Genomic DNA, 24,142 nt, shown 5'->3' with positions numbered 1-24,142 from the left:
GCATGATTGTATGTGCGTGGGTAGTAATACTTATTATCCATGTACATACAATCTCGTTGCACTGTATGACAGAGTAGTACTATACACGTGCACGCGCGCACCTACACACACGTACAATACGGAGTATCGCTTCAAACTACGCCCCACAAATCAGACACGCACACAATTGTCGGATAGATCATGTTGGTTTTGACTAACACCATAATTCTTATAAATAACAATTCAAGTGAATCCAGCGGTGAGAAGCCAGTCCCATTTACAGACTGCACCAGTCCCATTAGAGACCGCGCCAGTTCCAGAACACTCCAGTTTGAACAACATCCTCTGAATTTGGGACCATGAACAGCAGGGACATCTTTGTGTAGAGCGCGGGTGCTTTAAAGATGGACGCTTGCGCCCCGCAGGAGAGGGGAAACGGGTTGACTGCTTGTGCTTGTACACGGATTGCTCCGGGACCCGTGGTTGTTTACGGGATAACGTGAACACTTCTGTTTTGCGATCTCTACACTACAGTAGGATGTGGTTGTGGGTTCAAGCGCCCACATTAATGCTGAAACAATAGTACGAACGCCCGGGGTGTTATATTATCGCAAAACACCCCGCCCGCCCTGGGAAAAGCGCTTCTACCAACTTAACCCTTTGAGTGCCGGAGTGCCCACTCAGGGCAGTTGCTCCATCGCTGATGGAAAGCAAGGGGAGGGGTAATCCCCCTTCTGTCCTGGAATGGGACAATTTGCCGCAGGCGTTTTGCCGCTATATTATTAGGGGTTAAGAGGAGTGGTTTTAGGGTAATAGAGTAAGATTCTTAGGGTAAGGGTTTGGGCTCCGATTATGGATGTCAGGGTAAGGGGTTTCGGTTTAGAGTTTTAGGGTAAGGGGGTTAAGGTTTTTAAGGTGAAGATTAGCGTTGGCAGCTGTGGAATAGGCTTTTAGGGTAAGGGGTTAACACTGGTGGTTTCTGGGGGGTCCGGTTAGGGGGCTAACCTCGTGGCGAGCCGCCCCAGACATCAACGTGGGAAGCACGGACCCCCGCACCCCCCCCTCGCACACGGGAACACCGCCATTTTCAGCTGCAGGGAGCCGTGGTACCAGAGACACCGCAGAAGGTAGCACCAGTACCATCCCCTCAAAGGAAAACAAAGGTCAGATTCCCCCCCCCCCCCCCACGTCACACCGGTTGCTGGAAAACCGCAACGTCATCCGTCAACCATCCGTGGCTGCAGGCATAGAACGCTTTGGCCAAAGGGTTTAACTAAATAACTCTTACTCATGAGCAGATTAGCACTGAAGTATTGTATGTTGTGTCCCTGTGTATGCTGCGCTGGGCCTTTGTATGCTGCGCTGGGCCTTTGTATGCTGCGCTGGGCCTTTGTATGCTGCGCTGGGCCTTTGTATGCTGCGCTGGGCCTTTGTATGCTGCGCTGGGCCTTTGTATGCTGCGCTGGGCCTTTGTATGCTGCGCTGGGCCTTTGTATGCTGTGTCCCTGTGTATGCTGCGCTGGGCCTTTGTATGCTGCGCTGGGCCTTTGTATGCTGCGCTGGGCCTTTGTATGCTGCGCTGGGCCTTTGTATGCTGCGCTGGGCCTTTGTATGCTGCGCTGGGCCTTTGTATGCTGTGTCCCTGTGTATGCTGCGCTGGGCCTTTGTATGCTGCGCTGGGCCTTTCTGTTTCTGTTTAGACATTACAGGACATTCAGGGCTGAATAAATCGTCACTGGTACCATTTAAAAAATAAAATAAAACCCTCCCCCATATTATTTACCAGGACGGGGTGTGGGGGGGGGGGGGAGAAGAGAAGCACCCTATTGTCAGCTCTGCAGACTACCCAGTTACTGAGATTTCGTCAACGTACCACCGGCATCTATATTTCCTGCGTGACACAGTCAAACAGGAAACCGGAACGGGTGGCGCCATTTTGTTTCCCCCGGAGGGGACTACAATGCGTGACTTTTACCAGCAAGTATCTCAGGAGCCAGGGGGAGCCCACAGCTATAAATAGCACAGATTCCATTATGGTGGGGGGGGGGGAATTAAAACAATTAAAACCAATTAAAAAGGGGAGTGGGGCTTGAAATACATAACCTTTCTGTAATTAGAGATAATTCTGTCCTTCTCTCAGTCCGCACCCCACATGCTGGTGGTGTTTGCGTGATATTCTGCGACACGGGTTCGGGTCCCTGGTGATTTAGAAGAGCAGATTCTTGAACACGATATGTGGGAGTCAGAAATGTCACAAATAACAAAAATGCCCCCCGAAGAATCACGATCCAGCTCAATAAATATCAGCAGGTGCAGTTCAGCGTGTCTCCCGCAGGGGCACCATAGATACAGCCCCACACCAGCCTCTTTCTGTAACTTTCCTCCTGCTGCTTGAAAGCCGGAGCCTCAGCTTGGGCCCTGTTCTGGCCGTCCTGAACCGAAGGGTTTTCCTTAGTGCAGTCGTATTTAGGAGACCACAGGACGGGATGATGTAGTGAAAACGTTTTCAGACTCCACAATTCGCTGTTAAGCAGGGTCCTTCCCCAATGGAGATGAGAGCGGTATGGAGAGAAGAGGTAGCTGGATTGGGGGACGTTTCTATTGCGTTGGGAGGTGTGCTTCTTGGTGAATCCCGGGGAGGCAGCACAAGCTCCAGATCTCTCTCAGATGAGGACGCTGGACACTGGTACCTTGGTGGATCTACCTCGATCACGACCAGGGACCACGATCTTCTCTTCGTCCTGCCCGTCTTCCACCGCTAGGAGACCTGGTACAAACCAGCAGACAATGAAAGGTTAAGAGTCATGAATAACTCCCAAACATTACAGCATCCAGCGACCCTGCTACATCTCATGAAGGCCCATATCTGCCAAGCAGCGTTATCCCGGCAGCAGAAGACACCTTCGACTTGAACTGCATAACGGGGCTTAGTAGACATGGGCCAAACTGGTTTCGCTCATGTGGTGGGAAGGATATGTATGCGATACGAGGAAGCGGAGAGCGCACCTTGGGAGTATAGCTCTGCCTTCTTGCGGTCCTTCTCGACGAAGACGGCGGTGGCCAGGAAGAAGCCGCCCCCGATCACCCCGACAAAGGCGCAGAGCATGAGTGCATACTCCAGGCTGCGTAACTGCCAAAGGTACGAATCCGGTTTCCCCTGTTGGATCCCGTCCGAGATCTGAGGAGAAATGATGGGTCAGAGAGGCTGCAGACCGGCGGGGGAGGCGACAGGGCACTTCAGGTTCAACAAGACATGTCCATGATGTTCAACCTTTGGACAACTAACTTGCCAAGATACACAACCTAGTCTTGAGAAAGGTCAACACATGGAACCGAAACTTTGACAATTTAGTAAACACCACAACGGGCAATGGATGGAAGGGAAGTAAACTTAATTATGCCCCTATCTAAAGCATTAGTAAGACCACACCTTGAATATGGAGTACAGTTTTGGGCACAACTCCTTAGGAAAGATATTACGGAACTAGAGAGAGTGCAGAGAAGAGCCACCAAATTAATAAAGGGGATGGACAATCTAACATGGAGGTTAACCAGAAGGTCCCCCGGAGATGAAAATAGAGAATAGTGAAACCTGCTTCCCGTTCATGTTATGCTGATCAACCAGACCTCTTCTTGGTCAATACTCTGCGATGTTAAACACTGACCAATTGGATATCTCCCTGGATCAAACGAAAATGGGTCAAGGTTTCAGATACTGCTCCCCTACTGTGAAACAACGTTTGTCTCATGACTATGGGGGAAGACGTAAAACCCAATGTTTTCCAGCACCGCTCACCTAAGTAGTGTAAGTCTGATCCAGCTGTGGATTGTTAAGTGGAGTTATACACGCTCACCAACTGGATCGTGTTGTAAGGAACCACAGAGACTCCAAATGGGATCCATCGAATTATATCGTGTGGGTGCTAGCCACTAAATCACGATGCCCGTGCTCAGTGCATGGCATGAACGATTGGCAATGGCTAAAACACGGGGGGAGCGGCCAGGGTTCTCCTTACCAGCCCGATGAGATAAGGACTTCCTGCGTCTCCGAACAGGTGGGACACGACGATCTGAAAAGACTCTGCAGTGGATCGGCGTGTTGGAATAACCACGTACTGAAACAGAGAGGAACATGTGAGGAGGGGGAGGGACGGGCCACCTAACCGGAGACACTGTCATAGTGAGACGTTACCTAAAACAAGAAGGGACGGGACCTTCCCGGAGGTTAACGGGTATCCTCAAAGCCCATTATAGGCAAAAAACAGGTCTATCCTACATCTCATTAAGATCATGCTAATGTCCCGTTATTGTAGCATAATGTTGCTTTATCTCCCAGTAACGTGACGTTATGTATGTCTTGGTGCAGGGGGGGGGGCATCAACAGGTCAGCTTTTAAGGATTTCCCTGCTTCAGCACAGGTGGCTCAGTCAAGGACTGCTCCACCTGTGCTGAAGCCGGAATATCCTTCAAACGTAACCCGTCTGTGGCCCCGGAGGACGGACGTTGGCCACGCCTCTCTTAGTGTTACTCCCAGCCAGACCTTGCATAAGTCCTACTTCAGCGCCAGGATGAGAGGAACGTCAGATTTAGCTATGAGCGGACTAAAGTAACGTCCCCTCGTTACTCAACAGCAATGTCCAGACGTGGAAGTGCCGGCGGGGGTCCGGTGACCCTCTCGTGCCGCCAGACCTCGGCCCCATGAAAAGGTGAAACAAATGGACCTCAAAACCATCAGGAGATACATTACCAGCAGGATGTCTGCGACGATGGCCCAGTTCAAAGACAGCAGCGTCTCGCCGATGAAGATAAAGATCTGGAGGGGAGGAGAGGTCAGAGCGAGCGAGAGGGGGGGGGGGGGGAGAAGAGGTCAGAGCGAGAGGGGGGGGGGGAGAAGAGGTCAGAGCGAGCGAGAGGGGGGGGGGAAGAAGAGGTCAGAGCGAGCGAGAGGGGGGGGGGGAAGAAGAGGTCAGAGCGAGCGAGAGGGGGGGGGGAAAGAGGTCAGAGCGAGCGAGAGGGGGGGGGGAAAGAGGTCAGAGCGAGCGAGAGGGGGGGGAAGAAGAGGTCAGAGCGAGCGAGAGGGGGGGGAAGAGGTCAGAGCGAGTGAGAGGGGGGGAAGAGGTCAGAGCGAGCGAGAGGGGGGGGGATCGAGCTCAGAGCGAGCAAGAGGGGGGGGGAAGAAGAGGTCAGAGCGAGCGAGAGGGGGGGGAAGAAAAGGTCAGAGCGAGCGAGAGGGGGGGGAAGAGGTCAGAGAGAGCGAGAGGGGGGGAAAGAGGTCAGAGCGAGCGAGAGGGGGGGGAAGAAGAGGAGGTCAGAGCGAGCGAGAGGGGGGGGGGAAGAAGAGGAGGTCAGAGCGAGCGAGAGGGGTGGGGAAAGAGGTCAGAGCGAGCGAGAGGGGGGGGGGAAGAAGAGGTCAGAGCGAGCGAGAGGGGGGGGGGAAGAAGAGGTCAGAGCGAGCGAGAGGGGGGGGGGGAAAGAGGTCAGAGCGAGCGAGAGGGGGGGGGGAAAGAGGTCAGAGCGAGCGAGAGGGGGGGGGAAGAAGAGGTCAGAGCGAGCGAGAGGGGGGGGAAGAGGTCAGAGCGAGTGAGAGGGGGGGAAGAGGTCAGAGCGAGCGAGAGGGGGGGGGATCGAGCTCAGAGCGAGCAAGAGGGGGGGGGAAGAAGAGGTCAGAGCGAGCGAGAGGGGGGGGAAGAAAAGGTCAGAGCGAGCGAGAGGGGGGGGAAGAGGTCAGAGAGAGCGAGAGGGGGGGAAAGAGGTCAGAGCGAGCGAGAGGGGGGGAAGAAGAGGAGGTCAGAGCGAGCGAGAGGGGGGGGGGAAGAAGAGGAGGTCAGAGCGAGCGAGAGGGGTGGGGAAAGAGGTCAGAGCGAGCGAGAGGGGGGGGGGGAAGAAGAGGAGGTCAGAGCGAGCGAGAGGGGGGGGGGGAAGAAGAGGAGGTCAGAGCGAGCGAGAGGGGGGGGAAAAGAGGTCAGAGCGAGCGAGAGGGGGGGGGGGAAAGAGGTCAGAGCGAGCGAGAGGGGGGGGAAAGAGGTCAGAGCGAGCGAGAGGGGGGGGGGAAAGAGGTCAGAGCGAGCGAGAGGGGGGGAAAAGAGGTCAGAGCGAGAGGGGGGGGGAAGAAAAGGTCAGAGCGAGCGAGAGGGGGGGGGAGAGGTCAGAGCGAGAGGGGGGGAAGAGGTCAGAGCGAGAGGGGGGGGGAAGAGGTCAGAGCGAGAGGGGGGAGAGGTCAGAGCGAGAGGGGGGAGAGGTCAGAGCGAGAGGGGGGAGAGGTCAGAGCGAGAGGGGGGAGAGGTCAGAGCGAGAGGGGGGAGAGGTCAGAGCGAGAGGGGGGAGAGGTCAGAGCGAGAGGGGGGAGAGGTCAGAGCGAGAGGGGGGAGAGGTCAGAGCGAGAGGGGGGAGAGGTCAGAGGGAGAGGTCAGAGCGAGAGGGGGGAGAGGTCAGAGCGAGAGGGGGGAGAGGTCAGAGCGAGAGGGGGGAGAGGTCAGAGCGAGAGGGGGAGAGGTCAGAGCGAGAGGGGGGAGAGATCAAACAGATTCTGGGTATCTTACATCCGATTTTTAGACGACTGACGGATTGTAACCCCTCAGGCAGTGAAAGGGTTAAGCTCACATAAGTACTCACGTAAGTGGCGACGAGGCTGCGGTCTGCGCAGGCCACGGCCAGGAACAGGAAGGGGGCGGAACTGAGGAGCCCCAGGGCGCACACCAAGGGGTCAGCCCGGGGGTTTATCTTCCGGTAACGCTTACTGATCTCCACGCCGGCTCCGACCCCCAGGATACCCGACACGCATGTGATCACCCCGAAAATTATACTGGGGAGAAGGAGGGAAGGAGAATACAAAAGAAAGATGTCACAAGGGTCACCAGTGGATGTCATAAGAACACACGAACCGTCAACTGAGACTCAGCGAGTGGTTTATTTGGGGCAATCGGGGCAAGTGTGACTCTCTCATACCATGAATATTTGCATCAAAATGTCCAAACCCGCTTCATACGTGTGACCCGACGGGTGGTTAAGGGACGGGGCGGCTCCAACGAGGGTTCGATACACCGACGCACAGGAAGAGGGCGAGGTTGGGACTTACCTGTCGTCATAGTTGCATATAGGGGTCAGGCACGGCTCCTGGCTGTAGATCACCCTCCTTGAGCGCATCAGGTAGCTGGGAGCCCAGAGAGCAAGGGAGCCGGTGACGAAGGCCACGGAAGTGAAGCCGAAGGTGGAGAGGATGAAGCTGGAACTGCAGGAAGTGACGGGGAGACGTTTGTTACCGGTGGTACGAGAGACGGCGAAGACGTGCGAATACATCCTCCAGAGAGGAAGAAATGTGTGACAGGTGTTTACACACACGCGCGACACACACACACACTGCACGCTCACTTTTTACTCAGCGCCTTCACGTCGGACCACCAGGAGGTGTAGGCTAGTGGTCGGTCAGTCTTCCTCTCCACAGCCCCCCGGGGAGGCTCCTTCACTACAATCAGGAGCAACAGCACGGCCAGCAGACCCAGTCCTGGGGTTACCTGCACCCCGAGATCACAAAACGTGTCAGCAACCCGAGCCGAGGAGGGGGTGTGAGAAAGGGGGAGCACGGGGAAGTCACAAGCTGACGTGGAAGCCCCCTCCTCTCCTGACAGAATGATTAAGGTGCCTTATGACCCAGTGGGCTGGTGTATTACTCCTTAGCATCACTTAGTAAGTATGGCCCTTTACCTCCCCACCATGCAGATCAGGGAGCACCAGCTATCTATCTGCTACCTGGATCTCACCTTGGTGGTGGCTGCATGACGTATAACCGCAGGATAGAAGGGAGAGGCGGGGTGGGGGGGGAAGAGGGGGTAATTCTGTAACGCTGGAGGCTCAGGGGCAATGTGAGGAAGTACTTCATGGAAACGTGGAACTGCCTCCCAGCAGAGGTGGTAGGAGGCTGTGAGGTGTTACAGCAGATAGGGACACGGGCAGATTGGGTGGGACAAGCGGCTCTCAGATCTGGCATGGAAAAGTGCATAACAGGGGTGGTCAACTCAAGTCCTCAATGGCCACCAACAGGCCAGGTATTGGAGATATCTCTGCTTCAGCACAGTCTTCGATTGAGCGAGCCACCTGTGCTGAAGCAGGGTTATCCCAAATACCTGGACTGTTGGGTGCCATTGAGCACTGGGAATTGGCCGCCCCTGTATGTAAATACAGATTGTTATCCCTATTATCACCAGCTACCCGCAATGTTCCCAGCGCACCCCCAATGCCCGTCACCCTCACAGTACCCCCTCCCCTTTCTCACCCGTAGTGCCCAGTGCCAGTTGCCACCTGCCGCGCTTGTCACCTTTGACCCCGCGATGTACCCGAGGCCGCTGTAACAGGAAGGTTAGCATTAGAGAGGCAACATTTCAGCCAATGAAAAAGCAGGATGGATATCCAAGGTCCATTACTCCAAAATCCCCTAACACTGGTAATGATAACCCTACCCCTAATGTGGGGCTTGATGTTCAGTCGCTTAGAACAGTGGAAATCTTATTTCCGACTATCGCTAACACACAGTGTGACCGATCCCAGGCAGGATAGTGTCCTGAGGTCGTGGGAGCAACACCCGCTAAATAAGGCCCCCAATTGCACCTCAGTGCGTACAGGCAGCATGGGGGGAATAGCCATAACTTACTGCTGGGGCTTACAAAGTCACGCCCCACAACGCCTCGCTGCGGAGGATGCAAAGCATTGTGGGAAGCGACTTTGGAAGCTAATGCTATAAGAGACAGCTATACCCCCCACGAATGAGAATAAGAAATCGAGCGCAAAAATACTATATATAAAACACAGTGTATACTTAGTAATACATGTTCCTGGTGATTAGCAGATAGTCCTATGATGGGTGCCTCAAAGGGTGTGGGTTCAATCCAAATCCACTATTGTAGTAGCAAAAAAGGGGGCCCGATGCGCACCCTCATCCAGTACACACACACACACACACACACACACACACACACACACACACACACACACACACACGTTATAAGTCATTTGGGCATTCTCTCACATTCAGGAATCCTGTCAGAGACCATCTTATTGTTACCCCCGGGAGATTCCCCTGGCCATATTCATCAATTAGAGATCCGGATCTACGGTAAACTTAACGAAACCCTCATTATTTGGAATTGAAATCAAGTGTTTGCACAGAGAGCTGCGCATATAGTTACATATAGTTACATAGTAGTTACATAGTTACATAGTTGATGAGGTTTAAAAAAGACATAGGTCCATAAAGTTCAACCTATGCTAAATGTAGACAGCAGATACTTTACCCTATATCTATACTTACAATATATTGATCCAGAGGAAGCAAACACAAACCCCAGTGACACATTATCCAATGATGTCTCATAAGGGGAAAAATAAATTCCTTCCCGACTCCAAGAATTGGCAATCAGATTACTCCCTGGATCTTCATCCTTCCCATATTTCCTTATTTGGTGTATCCCTGTATACCTTTCCTTTCTAAAAAGATGTCCAACATTTTTTGGAACAAATCTATTGTATCTGCCATCACAGTCTCCATGGGTAATGAATCCCACACTGTAACTGCCCTTACTGTAAAGAACCCTTTCCTTTGATGCTGGTGAAATCTCCTATCCTCCAACCTTAAGGGATGGCCCAGAGTCCTTTGTACTGCCCGTGGGATGAATAGTTCTTTTGAAAGCTCCTTGTACTGTCCCCGAACATATTTGTATATAGTTATCATATCCCCTCTTAGACGCCACTTTTCTAAAGTAAACAAATCTAATGTAAAAGGTTCTGTGTATTGGGCCCCTCTGGTGTAATTCTAATAGGGTCTGTGATGGCTTACGGTCACAATTGTACAGAGACGCGAACCCTGCGACTCACCTGCCGACGGGGATTGCGAAGTAGAAGACGGAGAGCATGCGGCTGCGCTGGTCCGACACGAAAAGGTCAGCGATCAACGTGGGGGCGATCGTAGAGTAACTGGCCTCCCCCACACCGACCAGCCCCCGTGTGAGCAGGAAGAGCCAGAAGTGCTGAGGGGAGGAAAGAGGGGGAGAGGGAGGTGAGGAGAGAGAGAAGAGGGGGAGAGGGAGGTGAGGAGAGAGAGAAGAGGGGGAGAGTGAGGGGAGGAGAAGAAGAGGGGACCGTGGGAGAGGGGGGGGAGAGAGAAGAGGGGAGAGAGGGGGAAATAGAGATAGAAGAAGAGGGGGAGAGGGAGGTGAGAGAAGAATATGGGGGAGGGGAGGCAAGAGAAGAAATGGGGGACAGTGGGAGGGGGGAAGAGAGAAAAGAAGAGGGGAGAGAGGGGGAGGAGAGAGAAGAAGAGGGGGAGGAGAGATAGAATTAGAGGGGGAGGAGAGATAGAATTAGAGGGGGAGGAGAGAGAAGGAGGAGAGGTGGGAGGAGAGAAGAAGAGGGGGAGAAGCAAAAAGGAGCGAGGGAGGCAGAGAAGAAAAAAGGGGTGAAGGGGATAAGGGCGCGGTAAGAGGGAAAAAGGAGCCGAAGTCACAAAAAACGCATTGGATAATGTGCAGAACATCACCACCTCAATCTGTTACAGACACTAACAGCATCAACTGGATCCCAACCGCTGCAGCCGGCACCTGGGAGCACGGGGTGCCGGCGCCTGGGAGCACGGGGTGCCGGCACCTGGGAGCACGGGGCGCCGGCGCCTGGGAGCACGGGGCGCCGGCGCCTGGGAGCACGGGGCGCCGGCGCCTGGGAGCACGGGGCGCCGGCACCTGGGAGCACGGGGCGCCGGCACCTGGGAGCACGGGGCGCCGGCACCTGGGAGCACGGGGTGCCGGCACCTGGGAGTACGGGGTGCCGGCACCTGGGAGCACGGGGTGCCGGCACCTGGGAGCACAGGGTGCCGGCACCTGGGAGCACGGGGTGCCGGCTCCCGCCCTGCAGCCCATCCAGATAGCAGGTCAGGTCTATCACAGGCAGATAAAGCCCTTACAGCAGCGGGTGCAGGCTGAGGCTCTTTAGGTCACTGAAGCACTGCCTGGGCTTGTTCCTTCTATAGTAAAATGTTCATGGTGTCACCCATACAAAGTCCCAGCCCTTTCCAAGGATCCCATCTCATGTTTTGCTATAGAAGTTGTCTCTAATAAGCACAGTGCCGTTTTACTGCACCAGTTCTGCTCTGTAGTCCCAGCCAGGAAAACCTTGATAAAGAAGCTCCCCACATTTGGGGCTTAGACTCTTACACACAGTCACTGAACTCGACATCCGAGAAGTTACCTGTTTAGGGATGAAGGAGCTGCCCAAGGTGACCAGAGACCAGAAGGAGATGCCCCCACACATAATGTACTTCCTGTTGTACCGATCTCCCAGATACCCGAAGACTGGAGCCAACACCATGTAACTGCAAATAAACACTGGGGGGAAAGAGATGGGAAGAGAGGTGGAACCACAGAAGGACAGACCATGTGGCCAAGCCTCGTCTCTGACACAAGAGATCTTGGTTTGATGCCCATCTCCTTGATATGAGAATGATTGACCAGTAGAGGGGGGACTTCAATATACACCAAAGCGACAGTCCAGGCCACATTCGTCCCAAATTCCCCAGAGACTTCTATATGTACGGAATAATGCTTTACTTGGCAAATATGTCACTGGATCGATACAAATACAAATGTAGGATGAGCACTTTGGCCGATGGTCGTGGAGATATGGCTTTGTCAACCTCATCTACTATGTAACTATGCATCAGGGCTTTCGAACTGGTGGCCCTTGTAGAGCCTTGATGTGGCCCTCAAGACTCTGCTCCTGCGTATTGCCTACTAGTTGCATAGGCTGCTATGTACGGCTAAGATGTTGAAAGATCACGTTCAAGTCCTTAAATGTATGGAAAATGATGGCATTACAATAAGCTTGTGGCCCGTCTACTCCCAGATGTTCTCTGATCTGGCCCTGGTGGAGAACTAGTTGAAGATCCCTGATGTCTATGTTTGGAATTTCCGCATTGTGAGACTTTGGGTTATTACCTGTTTGGACTAATCCTGAGTCGCTGTCCTCGATGACAAAGTCAGTTTTAATAGCAGGGAGGACTCCTGGGAGAAGAAGGGGACACGCGGAGATTGGGTTAGTGCGTTGGAAGGCAGAGGGACACCACAGGTCAGCCTGTGACTAGGTTATCGCTTCTTGTTCCATCTTTGGATTCTGCGATACTAGTGGTTGGTGTACAGTCCGACAGAGATCATTCACAAAACGTCTACACCCAGCCCTAAGATGCGGCAGCTGTGTGCGTTACTGTCCTGTGTCTGTGCCACATGATCCCAATGTCACCACCCTACAATATCTGAACAAATAATATGAACATAAATAACATGTCTGGATTTTGTGTTCTCAAATGTGAATCCCAAATCCTGTTAGATGGAGCTTTAACACTGGCTAAATTTGATTTAAAGGCGATTTTTGACCTTGCCACGTGGAACGTAACTCTGGTGGGAATCTCTGGCTCCCCCTTTACCTGCCACAGTGAAACGGTCCATGTAGTTCAAGAGATTGACATAGAAAAGGATCATGACGATGACCACCGAGTGTCTGTACGAGATGCCAGTCACCAGCTCGACCTCTCTTCCCCCGCTACCATCGTCCTCCTCGTCCTCCGACACATGGTGCTCTGGGAATCTGTCCCTCTGCTCCTCCGTATTGTCCGCCTGGGTCAGGAAGGGGGTGGTGTCCCCGTGACCGCTCCGTAATGACATCTTGCCTCTGGTCTATGCGGCTTTCTTTGGGGTGACTAAAATGAGGGCGTTACAGGGAGAAACAGTCACTATATTACCCTTTATCTTCCCACGCAAAGAGAGAAGACGTTCAGACTTCTAACAGAATACGTAATAAATCCTGTTCCTCTAGACGAGGGGTGGGTGGCCAACTCCAGTCCCCAAGAGCCTCCAACAGGCCAGGTATTAAGGATATTCCTGCTTCAGCACAGGTGGCTTAATCAGTTGCTCAGTCGAGACAGCCACCTGTGCTGAAGTAGGGATAGCCTTAAAACCTGGCCTGTTGGTGGGCCTTGAGGACTGGAGTGGGCCATCCCAGGTCTTCTTCCCAACGTGTCTTACATTTGACATACTTTGTTCGTCACAAGAGTTTGCACCAACAAATTGATGGCAGAGATTAAGAAGAGCAGCTCCCTCTGTCCCACCTAACCCTGTCCCACCTCCCCCTGTCCCACCTCCCCCTATATTTTTGCTTTGTTACACATATAGGAAGCACGAGGTCTCTGGAGAGGAACCGTGTTAATTTCAGCTCTGGTGACCCCTTGGTTCCCGAGATACTTACTGGAGAAGTTGTCACTGGTCCTTCACAGGAGGTTTAAAAAAGCTGTTGCGGCTTCCTATTGGTCCGTGTGACGCAGGTGATTTAAAGCGCCATTGTGTTTCCACTGGAGACAGCACGGGGGGCACCCAAGTATCTCGAGAACCAGGGGGTCCCCAGAGCTGACGTTAACGTGATTCTACCTGCTACCCCCTGTACCCGTACATGCAAAAAAGGTGAGGCGGGCCTTAAAGGCGGAGAAGAAAAAAAGTGGTGACCCAAATAACAAACATGCAGGAGGAACTGCCCCTTTAAGACAAAGGAAAAACATCAGTGACGGATCCAGATGCAGAATTGGGTAAAACATTAGATTATGTGCATCAGATAATCCTTTCTTGGCTCCCAAATATGCAAATGGGGAAAAGTGAAAAACATCTTGTTGCCGATCTATAAGCATCAATATTACATCCCAAAGTGCACCCCCGTGTTTGCACATGATGGGATGTTCCAGCCTCTCTCAGGCCCCTACTTAATATGCTGTGATGATCCTTCCCAGTGCTGGAGAGGATTCCAACTCCATCCAAATGAGCGGGGCCTAGGTCCTTATTCTACTTCCGCCTAAGTGGCCGTTTTAGAATGGACAATGTGGTCCTGAGACAGCCGGACGGGCCGCAGTGGCAGAACAGGAAGAAGCCACTGACACCAGAGAAGGGTCACAGAGCCACTGAAACATCCCAATATCAGCAGTGTTCCATTCTATCCTCTTGCTCCATATAACCACTTCCCATGCTGCCTGCAGATATGCACACAGCCTAAACCGATCCGCGTGCGCGCACACAGCCTAAACCGATCCGCACGCGCGCACACAACCTAAACCGATCCGCGCGCGCACACAACCAAACCGATCCACGCGCGCGCACACAACCTAAACGATCCCCGCGCGCGCGCACACACACACAACCTAAACCGATCCCCGCGCACACAACCTAAACCGATCCACGCGCGCACACACAGCCTAAACCGATCCGCACACAACCTAAACCGATCCGCACGCGCACACAACCTAAACCGATCCGCGCGCGCACACAACCAAACCGATCCACGCGCGCGCACACAACCTAAACCAATCTGCGCGCCCGCGCACACACAACCTAAACCGATCCGCGCGCGCGCACACAACCTAAACCGATCCGCGCGCGCGCACACAACCTAAACCGATCCGCGCGCGCGCACACAACCTAAACCGATCCGCGCGCGCGCACACAACCTAAACCGATCCACGCGCGCACACAACCTAAACCGATCCACGCGCGCACACAACCTAAACCGATCCACGCGCGCACACAACCTAAACCGATCCACGCGCGCACACAACCTAAACCGATCCACGCGCGCACACAACCTAAACCGATCCACGCGCGCACACAACCTAAACCAATCCGTGCGCACACAACCTAAACCAATCCGTGCGCACACAACCATAACCAATCCGTGCGCACACAACCTAAACCAATCCGTGCGCACACAACCTAAACCAATCCGTGCGCACACAACCTAAACCAATCCGTGCGCACACAACCTAAACCAATCCGTGCGCACACAACCTAAACCAATCCGTGCACACACAACCTAAACCAATCCGTGCACACACAACCTAAACCAATCCGTGCACACACAACCTAAACCAATCCGTGCACACACAACCTAAACCAATCCGTGCACACACAACCTAAACCAATCCGTGCACACACAACCTAAACCAATCCGTGCACACACAACCTAAACCAATCCGTGCACACACAACCTAAACCAATCCGTGCACACACAACCTAAACCAATCCGTGCACACACAACCTAAACCAATCCGTGCACACACAAACTAAACCAATCCAAAGCAGAATGGAACATTTGGTCGCAGCCGTTTCACTAAATGGCCGCCTGGAGGTTCACCACACCTCACCGTGCCTCAGCAGCCGATTCGCCGCTGTCGGCTGCTTCCAAGTTAAGTTTAGGGTAGGGGTTAATTTAAAGGTTTTTAGTGGTTAGGTTATGGGGTATTAGGCTAAGAGATTTTAGGGTAAGTTACTTACCTTAGCAGCAAACTGGGCAGCGGAAGATTCTCGCGGCGGGGTGAGTCGCGGCAAAACGGCCACAACCAAAATTTCCCAGACCAGATCCAAAGCCTCTTGGCACAGACACAAAGCGTTGTGTGTTCAGCACATGTTTACCAGCAGCTCCGAACGGCTTACTGCAGTCTGTCCACAAAGCTAAACTTTAACTTATTGTGCAAATCCCTCAGGTGAGACGCTCACAGAGCACACAGCAGGTTCAACACTTCCCTCAGATCCTCAGATCCGTCGACACAGGACTTTAAAAAAAAAAAAAAATATTTATGGGGTAAATACATGTAAACAAATAATATACAATGAATTCTCCATGTGGCTATACATACAGGTTAAAAGTCTACACCGTACCATTATGTAGGTTCTACATATCATCATATCACGTTGTTGATTAGCCCAGGCTAATAACAGGCCACATGTTATCTGTAGTCCGCACCTATCCACATTCATAGTATTGTAAACATAGGAGGCGCAGCAACTCATTCTCAATATATGGATCTCTAGTGATTCTCAACTCCTGTCCTCAAGGACCACAAACAGGTCTGCTGCATGCTTCAGCATGGAGGGATTCAGTCCAAGTGACAGAATTGGATCCATCTCGCTATGATCTGTCCGTCGTGTAACTCTGCCGCTAAACGCATCCCAAATCACAAGCAGAGATACACACTGAGGGGGGGCAGGAGTGGAGGGGGGGGGGGAGCAGAGACTTTGGGACAGACGCCGAGAGGCATCAAGAGGACCAACCGTGGCCATACCCTGAAGATCCGACAGCCTAACTTTGCACAGGGAGGACAGTGAAAGCTCACGCTTCTTTTAACCGGTTTACACACTTCAGAGGCACACGATAGAATCAGATCCTTGTGACTTCCAAATAAATTACTTTATTCCAACCGCCCCAAATTAAATTAGACCTCAGACACAGGGATTCATTGTGACTGCTCCATGCACGTCAGTGGGTACAGGGCGGGTTTTCGGGGCGCAACGGATTTCTGCAGCTTGTTTTTCCAGGGTCGGGAATCTCTAGATACAGTAGGGATTATAAATGTATTAGGATTGGGCCTGGAACAATAACTTTGAGAGTGGGGGAAGCGTGTCTGCTAGCACATGTATTACTTATTGTAAACGAACAAATGTGAAGCACATCAATCCTTAAAATACATATGTGCTGAGTGAGAAGTGAATGAACGAGTGACTAAGAAGTGAAAACCAATAGAAAAATGAAAAAAAATACAACCCCTTATCAAGTTCGGGGGTGCTTCTCCGTAACAAAGACTGTTGAGTGGGGAATATCTTGCACCCGGTGATGTTACAGGGATATCCAGGGTGACTTTGTATGTATGGAGAGATCAGATATTCTCATGCTACAGGATGGAAAATCGCTTTTAGACCACCCAGGGTCACAATGCGGAAGCGTCGCCTCAGACCCTCCGCCGTGTAACTCCCAGATGCCTCCTCCGTAACAGCGAACGCTGCGTGCGGTCAGCACTAGCTTCCAGTGAGGAAGGGACAGCAACAGTGAGACGTCCAAATGGACAAAAAGAATATCGGCGGTAAAAAGTCCAGCCCCTACGCGTTTCACGGCAGATCTGCTTCCGTACCAATGCCCGAGGAAGCAGATCTGCCGTGAAACGCGTAGGGGCTGGGCGTTTTACCACGAGATCTTTTTTGTCCATTGGGACGCCCGACTGTTGCTCTCCCTTCCTCACTGGAAGCTAGTGCTGACCGCACAGAGGGTTCGCTATTGGGGAGGTGGCGTTTGGGAGTGAACCCCAACGGGTGTCTGAAGCGGCGCGTCCGCATTGTGATCCTGGGTAGTCTTAAAGCGATTTACCTGCTTGTAGCATGAGAATATCTTGTCTCTCCATACGTACAACGCCCCCCTGGACGCAAAATATTCTTCCCCACTCTGAAGTTGGATGTCACATGTTCAGGATCATGCAGCCGATTGCCCAGTTTGAGTACAATATATGCCTACTTTATTCATCGAAACTGTGAGTGCATCTATTACCCCAAACAGTACATACTGTATCACACAGAATTGCCCTATTTGTGAGTTTTCTTTTTAACCCGCATGTGGTTCCTAGGAGTTGCGCTAATTCTTGTATTTATATTTTTGTAGTTTACCTCTGAATTCATTGTATGTTGCTTAGGATTTCTGACATCTTATAAAAAAAATTTGATTGTGTATGCTCAGAATGAACACGTTATCAAAGCAGAGGCGCACTGCAGGGCTTAGGTGACCAGATCTCCCTTCTCTGTGAGAATGAGGAGCAAGAGCAGGTTTGTAATGTTTTTTTTTTTAAAGGAGCAGTGGTACCGATCACTCTCCTAACATTACACTTGGATCAATGAGCAAGATTGGTGGTGGCTGGTGTCCATGCCAGTGTCTCTGGGCCCAAGACAGGAGCGGTCACTTACCTCAAGATAACGATGCAGTCTCTTTTCTGAGGCCCGTTAGTTCAGGGGCTATCTATGATCACTCTGGAGCTGTCTCTCTCCTGCTGGCCTCTTTGAGGCTGTCTCTCGCCCTTGCTGGCCTCTCTGGAGCTATCTCTCTCCTGCTGGCCTCTCTGAAGCTGTCTCTCCTGCTGGCCTCTCTGAAGCTGTCTCCCTCCTGCTGGCCTCTCTGAAGCTGTCTCCCTCCTGCTGGCCTCTCTGAAGCCGTCTCCCTCCTGCTGGCCTCTCCGAAGCCGTCTCTCTCCTGCTGGCCTCTCCGAAGCCGTCTCTCTCCTGCTGGCCTCTCCGAAGCCGTCTCTCTCCTGCTGGCCTCTCCGGAGCTGTCTCTCTCCTACTGGCCTCTCCGGAGCTGTCTCTCTCTTGCTGGCCTCTCCGGAGCTGTCTCTCTCCTGCTGGCCTCTCTGGAGCTGTCCCTCTCCTGCTGGCCTCTCCGGAGCTGTCCCTCTCCTGCTGGACTCTCCGGAGCTGTCTCTCTCCTGCTAGCCTCTCTGAAGCTGTCTCTCTCCTGCTGGCCTCTCTGAAGCTGTCTCTCTCCTGCTGGCCTCTCTGGAGCTGTCCCTCTCCTGCTGGCCTCTCCGGAGCTATCTCTTTCCTCTCTCTCCCCGACTGTCTCTTGTTGTTGTCACTTTTTCAATTCCGCTCTCTCAGTCGCCATCTTGCTTTTCTTTTTTTGGTCATGTGACACCTTAAACCGCGTGACCGGCGTGAGCTCGAGCCCTTCCCACTTTAGGCTCACGTGCCATACCACAATGCCCCGCCCCTGTATTGCGTCACGTGACCAGCCTCCTCCCATATATTATTTAGGCAGACACGCCCCCTGCCGGCACTTACTGCGCTGTCATATGACCTAGCCTCCCAATCACGTGACATGCCCGTCAGGCTCAGGCTGCCTCACTCAGGGATAGTGAGTGTCACTCGGGGCAGAGATACAGCATAGTGAGTGTCACTCAGGAGGCAGAGATACAGGATAGTGAGTGTCACCCAGGAGACAGAAATACGGGATAGTGAGTGTCACTCAGGAGACAGAGATACAGGATAGTGAGTGTCACTCGGGGCAGCGATACAGGATAGTTAGTGAGTGTCACACAGGAGGCAGAGATACAGGATAGTGAGTGTCACTCAGGAGGCAGAGATGCAGGATATTGAGTGTCACTCGGGGCAGAGATACAGGATAGTGAGTGTCACTCAAGGGGCAGAGATACATGATAGTAAGTGTCACTCATGAGGCAGAGATACAGGATAGTGAGTGTCACTCAGGAGACAGAGATACAGGATAGTGAGTGTCACTCAGGGGGCAGAAATACAGGATAGTGAGTGTCACTCATGAGGCAGAGATACAGGATAGTGAGTGTCACTCAGGGGGCAGAGATACAGGATAGTGAGTGTCACTCAGGAGGCAGAGATACAGGATAGTGAGTGTCACTCAGGCAGAGATACAGGATAGTGATTGTCACTCAGGGGGCAGAGATACAGGATAGTGAGTGTCTCAGGAGACAGAGATACAGGATAGTGATTGTCACTCAAGGGGCAGAGATACAGGATTTAATAGTATATATATGGACACACCGAGACATTAGCCTTATACCCCTGAGGAAGAAAGCTGCGTCTTTTGAAACGCGTAGGGTGGTCCCGCTGACTCCACTGCTGACCTAACACCTCAGGGTTACAGGATAGTGAGTGTCACTCAGGAGGCGCTGTCACTAAGGAGGCGCACAGTGAGTCGCTCATTAGAAACCAGGCTTTGGCTACGATCCCAGTGCTTCATGCTATACCCGCTCTTGGCGGCGTATACTCAGGCCACAGCCGTGATCCGCGGTCTGTAGGAGAGCTATGGGATGCGCGAGGGGGCGTGGCCATGATGGGTGCGGCCATGGCGGGACATAACTGCCCTGCTATTGACTGCGCGCCACCATGTGACCGCGTCCCGCACGGGAAGACTAAATTCTTGTTTTCCCTGCTAGTGTACGCATCACAGCGCTTTGCGCGCCCACACACACGGCCACTGGGGCCTGCCCCATAGAGGGCTGTGCTGTGGTGTGGCGCCCGTCGCAGCAGCCACTGTGTACGCTGTAGGGACAAGAACCGCCACTCAATGGGGCCGGGCCCTCTTTCTGCCTTGGCCACCGCGTTGCGCGACCAGATTTTTCTGAAGACCGTAAAACTATCTTCAGAACTGGCGACGGAGCACTGCCCACGCCCCCCCAGCGATTCAGCCAATGAGGGCGAACCTGCCGGGTGACGTCATGGCCGTGCCCCCCGTCACGCCTTCCCGTCTTTCCCCCTGCAGCTCTGCACAGACCGGGGATCACAGATGCACGCGCCGCCAGCGTGGCAGACGCGCGCACAGCGCCGACACCGGGGTCGTAGCCTTAGGCTGTAGTACTGAGTCTAATTCTGGAGACTCATTTACCATAAATCTCATTCATTGGAAGGCAGGATTAGAGAATAGTGAGTCTTGCTCACTGCACGGCAGGATTAGAGAATAGTGAGTCTTACTCACTGCACGGCAGGATTAGAGAATAGTGAGTCTTACTCACTGCACGGCAGGATTAGAGAATAGTGAGTCTTACTCACTGCACGGCAGGATTAGAGAATAGTGAGTCTCGCTCACTGGAAGACAGGATTAAAGAATTTATTTTATTTATAAAATATTTCCCCAGGAAGTAATACATTGAGAGTTACCTCTCGTTTTCAGTATGTCCTGGGCACAGAGTTAAGACAAATAATACATGGTTACAAATACAGTTACATAAGTGAGCAGAGTATACATTATATACAAGACATTGCATGCACAGTTAAAGAAAATATATATTATGAGTGTATGAAACAGTTACAGACCAGATTAAAATGTGAGACAGCCTTAGATTTGAAAGAACTTAGACTGGTGGCGGCTGTGAGAGTCTCTGGTAGACTGTTCCAGTTTTGGGGTGCACGGTAAGAGAAGGAGGAACGGCCGGATAGTTTGTTGAGCCTTGGGACCATGAACAGTCTTTTGGAGTCTGATCTCAGGTGATAGGTGCTGCATGTGGTAGGGGTGAGGAGCTTGTTCAGGTAGCTGGGTAGCTTGCCCATAAAGAATTTAAAGGCAAGACAGGAAAGGTGAACTTTGCGCCTAGACTCTAGTGATGACCAATCTAGTTCTTTGAGCATTTCGCAGTGATGTGTGTTGTTGTTGCATTGGTTGAAGAAAACGACAAATTGAATTGTAGAGGGTGTCAAGTTTGCTAAGGGGGGTTTGAGGTGCCGAACCATATACTATGTCTCCATAGTCAATAATTGGCATTAGCATCTGCTGTGCAATACGCTTTCTGTCCAGGAGACTTAGGGAGGATTTGTTCCTGTAAAGTACCCCTAGTTTGGCATAGGTCTTGGTTGTCAGGGTATCAATGTGTATCCCGAATGTTAAGTGGGAGTCAAACCATAAGCCCAGGTATTTAAAACTAGTGACAGGGGTTAGGGTGGTGTTAGCGTTGGTTCTAATCTGGAGCTCAGTCGCTGGCAGCTTTAAAAATGTAGTCTTGGTCCCAAATACCATTGTTACAGTCTTGTCAGTGTTTAAAAACAGTTTGTTTTGGGAAATCCAGTTTTCGAGTCTGAGAAAGTCAGACTGAAGTATGTGTTGAAGGTCAGAGAGGCTATGGCTGTGTGCATATAGGATTGTGTCGTCTGCATACATGTGTATTGAGGCTTCCTTACAAGCTGTGGGAAGATCATTAATGAACACTGAGAAGAGTAGGGGCCCCAGAACAGAGCCTTGCGGGACACCACAGGTGATATCCAGGGGGTTGGAGTTAGAGCCTGAGACATGTTGGGATCTTCCTGATAGGTAGGACTGAAACCAGTTGAAAGCAAGCTTCCCTATTCCAGAGCGCTGGAGTTTGTTAAGCAGGATCGCATGATCGACTGTATCAAAAGCCTTTGCAAAATCTAGGAATACTGCGCCAGTGAGTTGTCCCCGTTCCATTCCACACTGGATTTCATTGCAAACTTTTAGCAGGATAGTTACGGTGGAGTGTTTGGGACGAAAGCCAGATTGTAATTGGCTAGGGAAATTTGTCTTGGTGTAGAAATCGCTTAGTTGGGAGTGGACACATTTTTCCATGACTTTGGATAGAATTGGGAGAAGTGAGATTGGCCTGTAGTTTGAGAATAGTGAGTCTCGCTCACTGGAAGGCAGGATTAAAGAATAGTGAGTCTCGCTCACTGGAAGGCAGGATTAGAGAATAGTGAGTCTCACTCACTGCACGGCAGGATTAAAGAATAGTGAGTCTTACTCACTTCACGGCAAGATTAAAGAATAGTGAGTCTCACTCGATGGAAGGCAGGATTAAAGAATAGTGAGTCTCGCTCACTGGAAGGCAAGATTAAAGAAAAGTGAGTCTCGCTCACTGGAAGGCAGGATTAAAGAATAGTGAGTCTCGCTCACTGGAGGGCAGGATTAAAGAATAGTGAGTCGCTCACTGGATGGCAGGATTAAAGAATAGTGAGTCTCGCTCACTGGAAGGCAGGATTAAAGAATAGTGAGTCTCGCTCACTGGAAGGCAGGATTAAAGAATAGTGAGTCTCGCTCACTGGATGGCAGGATGAGAGCATAGTGAGTCATTAGGAGTCGTATCACTGAGTATGAGTGTCAGCCATTGGAACAAAGGCTCATTAATTAGCGTGAGTATCACTCACTTGGAAATAGTGTCACTCATTCTAAGGCAGGTTCATTGTGTGCGGATTAATCTGAATTTAGTTTCTCCCAGTGATCTCATACGCGCTAATAGAATACGCGCTAATAGAATACGCGCTAATAGAATAAGCGCTAATAGAATAGCGCTAATAGAATACGCGCTAATAGAATATGCTCTGATAGAAATCGCGCTAATAGAATACGCGCTAATAGAACACGCGCTAATAGAACACGCGCTAATAGAACACGCGCTAATAGAATACGCGCTAATAGAATAGCGCTAATAGAATAGCGCTAATAGAATCCGCGCTGATCGAATACTTGCTGATAGAATACGCTCTGATAGAATACGCGCTAATAGAACACGCGCTAATAGAACACGCGCTAATAGAATAGCGCTAATAGAATAGCGCTAATAGAATACGCGCTAATAGAATAGCGCTAATAGAATACGCGCTAATAGAATAGCGCTAATAGAATACACGCTAATAGAATACGCGCTGATAGAATACGCTCTGATAGAATACGCGCTAATAGAATACGCGCTAATAGAATACGCGCTAATAGAACACGCGCTAATAGAACACGCGCTAATAGAACACGCGCTAATAGAATAGCGCTAATAGAATACGCGCTAATAGAATTGCGCTAATAGAATACGCGCTAATAGAATAGCACTAATAGAATAGCGCTAATAGAATACGCGCTAATAGAATACGCGCTAATAGAATACGCGCTAATAGAATACGCGCTAATAGAATACGCGCTAATAGAATACGTGCTAAATGAAGTCACAGTTACGCGCCTTATTAATAAGTACGCTGAGTGCGTGACCCAGGGAGTACCGGCGCTGACCTTGAAACGGGACCTGCGTTCAATTCCCGGGGTCAGCTTCTTGTGACCTTGGGCAAGTCACATTCTCACCCTGTGCCCCCGGCAACCAAAAACATAGATTGTAAGCTCTGCTGGACAGGGCCTCCTTGTGCCTGCACAATGGTATGTACAGAGCTGCTTCCAGAGGAGGGACAGAGCAAGTGGAATACATATATATCAAAAGCATAGATTGTAAGCTCTGCTGGACAGGGCCTCCTTGTGCCTGCACAATGCTATGTACAGAGCTGCTTACAGAGGAGGGACAGAGCGAGTGGAATACATATATATCAAAAGCATCCGTGTGCCCCGGGAGATTGCTCTTATCTGGGACGTGCAGCCGGTCCCACCTCGTTATCTCCCAGCTCCTTTGTGCTCTAGAATAATACCGCAGGTGTTACGGGGGCGGGGGGGGGTGAAGGACCAGGCTTGGTGGGGGGTAAGGGTGTCTCGGCTCTAAATGCTGGGGCTCAGTGTCGGGAGACATCAGAAAGGATGAGGACCTCGTCTCTGCAAAGACGGAGGAGACAAACTGGGACGAGGGCAGAGGCGCCCAAGAAGGGGCATGTGGAGTGGAACCGGTGGGAGGTGAGAGACCTGTAGGACTTCTACCAACGGTCTTGCGTGGGGTATTAGAGTGTAAGCTCTTGGGCTTCGATTATATTCTCCCTGTAGGTCGTTTTCTGCCTGATTGCCTTGAAATGGGATGGTATCCCCCTGAACGATATTTTGCATGTATATCTTCTAGCTCAGGAGTGGCCAACTCCAGTCCTCAAGGGCCAAC

The 24,142-nt window shown here is 51.7% G+C and overlaps 1 protein-coding gene across 4 annotated transcripts; it reads right to left on the bottom strand.

The window, feature by feature from the left end:
* Positions 1-166: 166 nt before the first annotated feature.
* On the bottom strand, positions 167-18,513 carry SPNS1 (SPNS lysolipid transporter 1, lysophospholipid). 4 transcript variants are annotated; one of them, XM_075566502.1, is made up of 14 exons: positions 17,775-18,513; positions 16,268-16,376; positions 12,440-12,712; positions 11,955-12,020; positions 11,209-11,345; positions 9,844-9,995; positions 8,249-8,318; positions 7,348-7,490; positions 7,055-7,207; positions 6,592-6,781; positions 4,727-4,792; positions 3,996-4,094; positions 2,986-3,157; positions 167-2,746 (listed from the first exon to the last, which is right to left on the bottom strand). In XM_075566502.1, exons 3-14 carry the CDS (start codon positions 12,675-12,677, stop codon positions 2,643-2,645), a joined length of 1,590 nt encoding a protein of 529 aa, XP_075422617.1. In that variant the 5' UTR covers positions 12,678-12,712; positions 16,268-16,376; positions 17,775-18,513; the 3' UTR covers positions 167-2,642. The 4 variants fall into 4 exon arrangements, with proteins under 4 accessions (XP_075422617.1, XP_075422614.1, XP_075422616.1 ...); XM_075566499.1 differs by lacking the exon at positions 16,268-16,376 and adding an exon at positions 15,324-15,601; XM_075566501.1 differs by lacking the exon at positions 16,268-16,376 and adding an exon at positions 15,324-15,567.
* Between the last annotated feature and the right edge of the window lie 5,629 nt (positions 18,514-24,142).

The sequence above is a fragment of the Ascaphus truei genome, chromosome 11, assembly GCF_040206685.1.
Source record: "Ascaphus truei isolate aAscTru1 chromosome 11, aAscTru1.hap1, whole genome shotgun sequence".
Lineage (NCBI taxonomy): Eukaryota > Metazoa > Chordata > Amphibia > Anura > Ascaphidae > Ascaphus > Ascaphus truei.
Note: the sequence above shows the minus strand (reverse complement) of the source record. Positions and strands in the feature narration are given on the sequence as shown.

Bases quoted from the DNA above. Each gene is read 5' to 3' on its own strand.
- SPNS1 (XM_075566502.1), bottom strand. From the start codon at position 12,677: ATGTCATTACGGAGCGGTCACGGGGACACCACCCCCTTCCTGACCCAG. The intron at 7,491-8,248 runs GTGAGAAAGGGG...CTCGGGGTGCAG, and splicing joins ACTGGCACTGGGCACTACGG to GTAACCCCAGGACTGGGTCT. The intron at 7,208-7,347 runs GTGAGCGTGCAG...CACTTCCTGCAG, and splicing joins GTGAAGGCGCTGAGTAAAAA to TTCCAGCTTCATCCTCTCCA.